The sequence below is a fragment of the Photinus pyralis genome, unplaced genomic scaffold, assembly GCF_008802855.1.
Source record: "Photinus pyralis isolate 1611_PpyrPB1 unplaced genomic scaffold, Ppyr1.3 Ppyr1.4_LG2, whole genome shotgun sequence".
In the NCBI taxonomy this organism is placed as follows: Eukaryota; Metazoa; Arthropoda; class Insecta; order Coleoptera; family Lampyridae; genus Photinus; species Photinus pyralis.
Genome location: NW_022170403.1, coordinates 28,822,327 through 28,828,326, shown reverse-complemented (window position 1 = coordinate 28,828,326; position 6,000 = coordinate 28,822,327). Strand labels below are relative to the sequence as shown.

The following is a 6,000-nucleotide window of genomic DNA, read 5'->3' as shown; positions in this document are numbered from 1 at the left end:
GAAAACACACTACAAGTAGGTACGTTGAAAAAACGAGGAAGAACATTTAGCGAATTTTAATACAAAACTGGAACGGAAGATACAAATGGAAGAGAGGAAAGAAAATACTTATAATCCAATCGAAATAAACAAGGAGGGGTAAGTAGACGATTTCAGTGTAGTAATTTACGTGTCAACAGTCCGTATTATTTTATCTTCATTTTGACCACAACTTACAGCTTAGCATCTAACTTTTTTGAGGGAATACACCAAGAACTAAGAGTCATTCTTCGGATTAATCCGATTCTTTTGTGTCTTCAAGTTCAACTTCCAGTTTTACAAATGCTTTCATTTCTTCGGATTTTCCCCCATTGGTTGAATCTGATTCCTCTATTTCTGCGATGCTTCACATTCCACCGATTCTTCCAAAGCGTCGTTTACAGAATTTTAGAGTTTCTCCCAAGCGTACAGATTATTCACATTCCTCAGATTATTCCGTTTCTTTGATTTTTCGAACAACTCGACCAGAGTCAAACGGTGATTTTGATCTTCGGCGGGATAGAATATTTTTGGCGACCCTGACAGAACTTCGTATGTAAATACGGTCGCATAAGCGTAAGTGTTTGTACGAAAAGTAAACAAAGGGAAAATGGATGACAACAAATGAGTTCCACCATTGAATAAAACACTTTATTCAATGGTTAGACGGACATTTAAAACAAATTCCTTTATCGAGTAGCAATGTTGAACTTCTATGCGAGTGTTTACAACCCAAGTGAGACAGTTTGAATGCCTGTGATAATGGGAGCAATAACAAGATGCGTGAATAGGACGCCTTGTTGACAGAAATTGATGAAGAACAGGTCTATTTTGAAACGGTTTACAGAACTGAAGTTACGAATTGAGAGGTGGCTGGTTGAAGCCTGCTGTAGGTGCGGCAATTGGATGCTCGCTAGGGTACTGTAAACAGTAATCTTACGCCAGGTAAGCGCAAATTTAAACTATAATAATAATAATAGTAATCTTTATTTTGCTATATCTCATAATAAATACAAACTTAAAACATTGTTTGGCAAAAGACATATTCTCATGGTTCGTAGACCGTCTGAGGAGTTGCTTCTTAAATAAAAATATAAAGATAAAAATAGATAAATACAATAAAATAAAAATAATAACTAACCTAAGCAAACAATTTAAGTATTTAATATAATGAAACTAACTGAAATCTATACTTCCATGCTGCTCTGCAATACAGCATGAGATTAACTGGATCTTTACCATTCGGGTAATGTTTAAATTCATAATAACTTAGCAAAGTTTTATTGAAAAATGAAGATCTAAATTCTGCTTAAACTACCTCGAATCCAATTTAATCAATATGAGGGAAAGATAAGAGAGCGGTTGTGTTTTAGGTGTTGAAACTATAGACATCAATCGCACCAGTGCTGAACGCGTTCGATGTGCGTAGTGTGTGGTAAGTCACATGTTCCCTTGATGTGCGAAAGTTTAACAAATAAGAAACAGCAAGAAAACCCAACAGAAAAGTGTACAGAGCCCACGATGACAAATCAGGCGCGGATTAAAGGGGGGCGCGCGCGCCCCCTCCTACAGACTCCTAGATAGTGGTAGTTAGGCAGGCGGTCACCTAGTGACTATTTGAAGACAGTTATATAACTTCCAATTCTTGATCATTTAATAACTGACCTAAAAAATCGTTTTAGTGAAAAAAATATCAAATTTAAATTGAAAATTAGAGACAAGAAATTTGCCGATTATGTTTTTATTTTTTTCTGATGTTATTTGAATAGATACAAAAAAAAACATTTTCTCATTGCCACTTATTGAGTTTTACAAGATACCATCGAGACGTTTATTTCGGAAAAATCATTATCAACTTTATTTTTTTATATTGTCCGTAAAAAAAGTAGATACTATATTGAGTAGCATTTTTTATTACGAATAAAACAATGTACGGTACACAAAACAAAAGAAAGTTTGAAACTGTTGGTTTCCCGCGCGTGTACCCGCGCACAATCCCTAATCGTGTAAGAATGCTTATTGGGCAATTTTCGTGGAAAGTGGAAAACATCGATTTGCACATACCTACAAAAAGAAAGCTCGACTTTGTCATTTAGACATTTTATCGTTTGCTCCTTTCTTAGTTTATTAAAAATTAGTTATTTGTTCAATATATTATGTATTATGCCAAAAATGCTCTATTTTTATACGTATAATAAATGTTTTTTTTTAATATATTCACTTTAAAAACTGTATGCGCCCCTCCCTAGACCAAATCCTAAATCCGCCACTGGACAAATCAGAGTAACACCCATATTTTTATACAAACCTTGAGGTTAAATGTCAATGATATCGATTGTACAAAGAATATCAGGGCAGTGATTAATACAGGGAGATGCGCCAGAGAAGCCGTATGTGGCATTGGTTTTTTTCGTCGTAGAGGGGATAGACTGTTATTTATAGTAGCAGCTTAAAGTAGAGTTGCACCTTTGGAGAATAAAAATAATAGAAAGCTTATTTCTGTAGTGCTTCGTCCAAAGTCATCTCACGGATTCAAAGGAATGAAGAATTGGAAACATTCGTGCATAATAGAGTATCAGAAATAAGAAAGTTAACTCTTCAGTGGTTATATGAATGTGAAGAAAAATGACTCTACACTATTAATGTTCAGGTATGTAAATGTGGAAGAACTTAAACACTCAGAAAAGCTTATTATGAAAAAGGTGCAAAAAGAGTGTTTTTCTGGCATTGATGATAGTCAGTTAAAAGTAACACTTTTGATTACAATTTTAATATTAGAGTTGCTCGACGTGACATACGTAGCGCTTTTTTCTCGCACTACGCTATCACTCCCTCTCTTTTATTTTGTGTTTTGCCGATTATTGGCAGACCGCGCCCTTCTGAATTCAGACGGCCGTGGTCAGGATTCAAAAGTCCGATTCTTAAGACTTTGAATTCTTTACATTCTTAAATTTTTGGACTTATTCCGATTCCTAAAATTGTTCAAATTATTTTTCACACTGCTAGCTTTCTAATTCTTCTGATAATTGGGATACTTTAGCATAATATATTGATAGTTAAGTGGAAGAGCAGGGCTAATGGATTTCCCGTTAGCATCTGAACTTCGCCCTTTTAAATTGCGCACTTGTACATATTATTATTAAATTAAGATATTCTTGTTACCTTATATGATTAGCGTATTTTAATAAACGACATGATTATTATTATTATTTATTATTATTATAATAGGGTTAAACTTCCACCCTATTTACATATGTCCTGGCGCCTATGATTTTGATGTGCTTTACTGAAGTTATTGGGAACGAGATTCCTCGTAGTGGAAGATGATATTCTTCGAGTTGATGTGGGTGGTTCAAATCCAGGTTGAACTATGAAATCTTGTATAGTGGGTCGTGTAAATTGTGTAGCTGAAATTTCGGTCATTCAAAAAGAATAAAGTTAATTCGAATTAAGTTGAATTAGAATTATTGCATAATACATGTCCATGCATGCTGAAAGTATAGGGTAATTCCGGGATAGATGCCACTGCGGTAGAGATGCCGAACTCGTTTTTCTGCAAATATTAACGGTCAGGTGACTTCACTGTGCAATTAAGTTGTAGCGCTATTTACGGTGATCAAACGTATGTCATAACCGCTGAAAAATTCAACTGTAGAGGTAAGTTATGAACTATTATACGTTTTTAGCATGTCGAAAATTTCCAAGTGCATGAGTTCAACTTGTTTATTGACTACATAAACATACGTTGTATATTATTTGCATATAACAAGGTGATAGAGTAATAAGTAGGGTTATGTTTCGTTGCGCTAGCCATGCATTTGGAAGCATTCAGTTCTTCTTACATCGTTAGGCATCTCTCCCTGACAAACGGGAGAGATGCCAATTTCATTCAGGGTGTGATGCCGTTAACCTACTGTTGTATATTTTTTAGAAATGCCTACTGTGTATACAAAAAAATGCCCTTCGCGAGGTAAATGGACCGAGGAAATGCTGCGTACTGCTGTACAAAGTGTTTCTGATGGAACAGATATTAATGAAGCCGCGAGAATATATAATATTCCACTTCGAACCTTAAAACGACGCATTGAAAAGAAAAATTTTACCAAAGGAAGAATGGGACCAGCTAGTTTGTTGGGCGAGGAGGGAGAAAAGAAAATGGTTCAGCATATAAAACGGTTACAAGAACGAGGATTTACTCCTACAAGGCTAGATGTTAGAGAGATGGCATTTAGATTAGCGGAAAAATTGAAAATACCTCATAAATTCGATTCTGAAAAACAGCTTGCAGGTTACGATTGGCTAGCATCTTTCTTACGGAGGAATCCTGAATTGTCGGTAAGGAAAGCAGAAGGATTGTCTAGACAGCGAAGTCTTGGTATGAACAAAAATATTGTACAAAATTATTTCCAATTGCTTAAGAACATTTTGGAGGAACATAATTTGTTTAATAAGCCATCCAATATATACAATATGGACGAGAGCGGTCTTCAGCTAAACAACAGACCTGGTGAGGTAATTGCTGGAAAAGGATCAAAAGTGGTGACTGCTTTAACTGCTGCAGAAAAGGGCGAGACCATTACTGTGGTAGCTTGCTGCAATGGAGAGGGCACTTTCCTACCACCAGCGTGTATTTTCAAAGGAAAGAACAAGAAAGCGGAATTTGAAGATGGAATGCCTGCCGGATCTGTTGTTTATATGTGCCAAAAGTCTGCTTATATTAATTCAGACATATTCTTAGAATGGCTCAAAACTCACTTCCTACCGCGGAAACCTGCAGGGAAGGTACTTTTACTATTGGATGGCCACGCTTCCCATTGCAATTCCATAGAAACTCTATCATTTGCAGAAGAACATGATATAATTCTGCTATGCTTACCGCCGCACACCACTCACTACCTTCAGCCACTTGACCGAGCATTCTTCAAGTCATTAAAATCTGCTTTCTACCAAGCGTGCAATGTTTGGGTGAAAACGAATGCTGACAGGAGAATAACTCGACTGGTGTTTGGAAAGCTGTTAAATATCGCCTGGGGGAAGGCAGCGTCTGTTCAGAACGGAACTTCTGGTTTTAAGGCGACAGGTAAGAAAAAAGTAGACCTAATATCCACATTGGTACCACTAAAAATGTAATGGCATTTTAGGTATCTCTCCGTATAATCCGGACAGTATTCCTGACTACGCTTACACAACTGGCCCTGAAGATGCAGAAGGTGATAAATTAGATTTAGAACAACCTCAAAGGTCCAGTCCACAACCATCTACATCTCAAGAAATTCCGCAAAACGAAGAACCTCGTTCAGCACCCCAAATTCACCCAGATCCTATTGATGAAGCTGAAAAGCTGACGCCTGGGAAAGCGTTAACTATTGTTGCACCCGTTCCAAGTGTGGCAGTTCTAAATGTAACAAAAAGAGCACGAAAGGTAGCTGAGGAACTCACCAGCCCAGAAAATATAGAAAAACGCCGTAAGATACAACAGGCAAAAAACGACGCCCTTTTAAAAAAGAAAAGTTCAACAAAAGGCAAGAGGAAACCGTTATCAGTTTCTGTAAAAGGCAAAATGAGTGCATCTACAGTTCCAAAGGGGAGGAAGGCACTCTCTGACTCAAGCGATGGTGAATCCGATATATCATTGCATGACAGCAGTACAAACGAAGAAAACGATGATGACACAGCATGCACAGGATGTGGCGAACAGTATCACACAACTAAAAAAAAAGAAGATTGGATCAAGTGCCTTCACTGCGAGAATTGGCTGCACGAAGGTTGTTCCAAATTTGAAAATTTGTGCGAATACTGCGCAAAACTCCTCTTAAAAAAGAAAAACTAATGATGGCATCTCACCCAAATGGTAATGGCATCTCTCCCACAGTGCGTGGGTGAGATGCCCCAAATGATACCAGCACAAAAAAATTATTATAAATTTTATAGCGTGTCCTAATGCGCAAGTGATTAGTAATTACTAAAGATGATTATATGCCG

General features: G+C 37.0%; 1 protein-coding gene across 1 annotated transcript; it reads left to right on the top strand.

The window, feature by feature from the left end:
- The first annotated feature begins 3,623 nt into the window (after nt 1–3,623).
- LOC116163927 lies at nt 3,624–5,848 on the top strand. The gene is made up of 3 exons (XM_031478056.1): nt 3,624–3,675; nt 3,950–5,098; nt 5,160–5,848. Exons 2-3 carry the CDS (start codon nt 3,952–3,954, stop codon nt 5,846–5,848), a joined length of 1,836 nt encoding a protein of 611 aa, XP_031333916.1. The 5' UTR covers nt 3,624–3,675; nt 3,950–3,951.
- Nucleotides 5,849–6,000: the final 152 nt, after the last annotated feature.

What these genes read in the sequence shown, in the direction of transcription:
- LOC116163927 (XM_031478056.1), top strand. Translation starts at nt 3,952, where the DNA reads ATGCCTACTGTGTATACAAAAAAATGCCCTTCGCGAGGTAAATGGACC. An exon ending in TTCTGGTTTTAAGGCGACAG is followed by an intron (nt 5,099 to 5,159) that starts GTAAGAAAAAAG and finishes ATGGCATTTTAG; the next exon opens with GTATCTCTCCGTATAATCCG.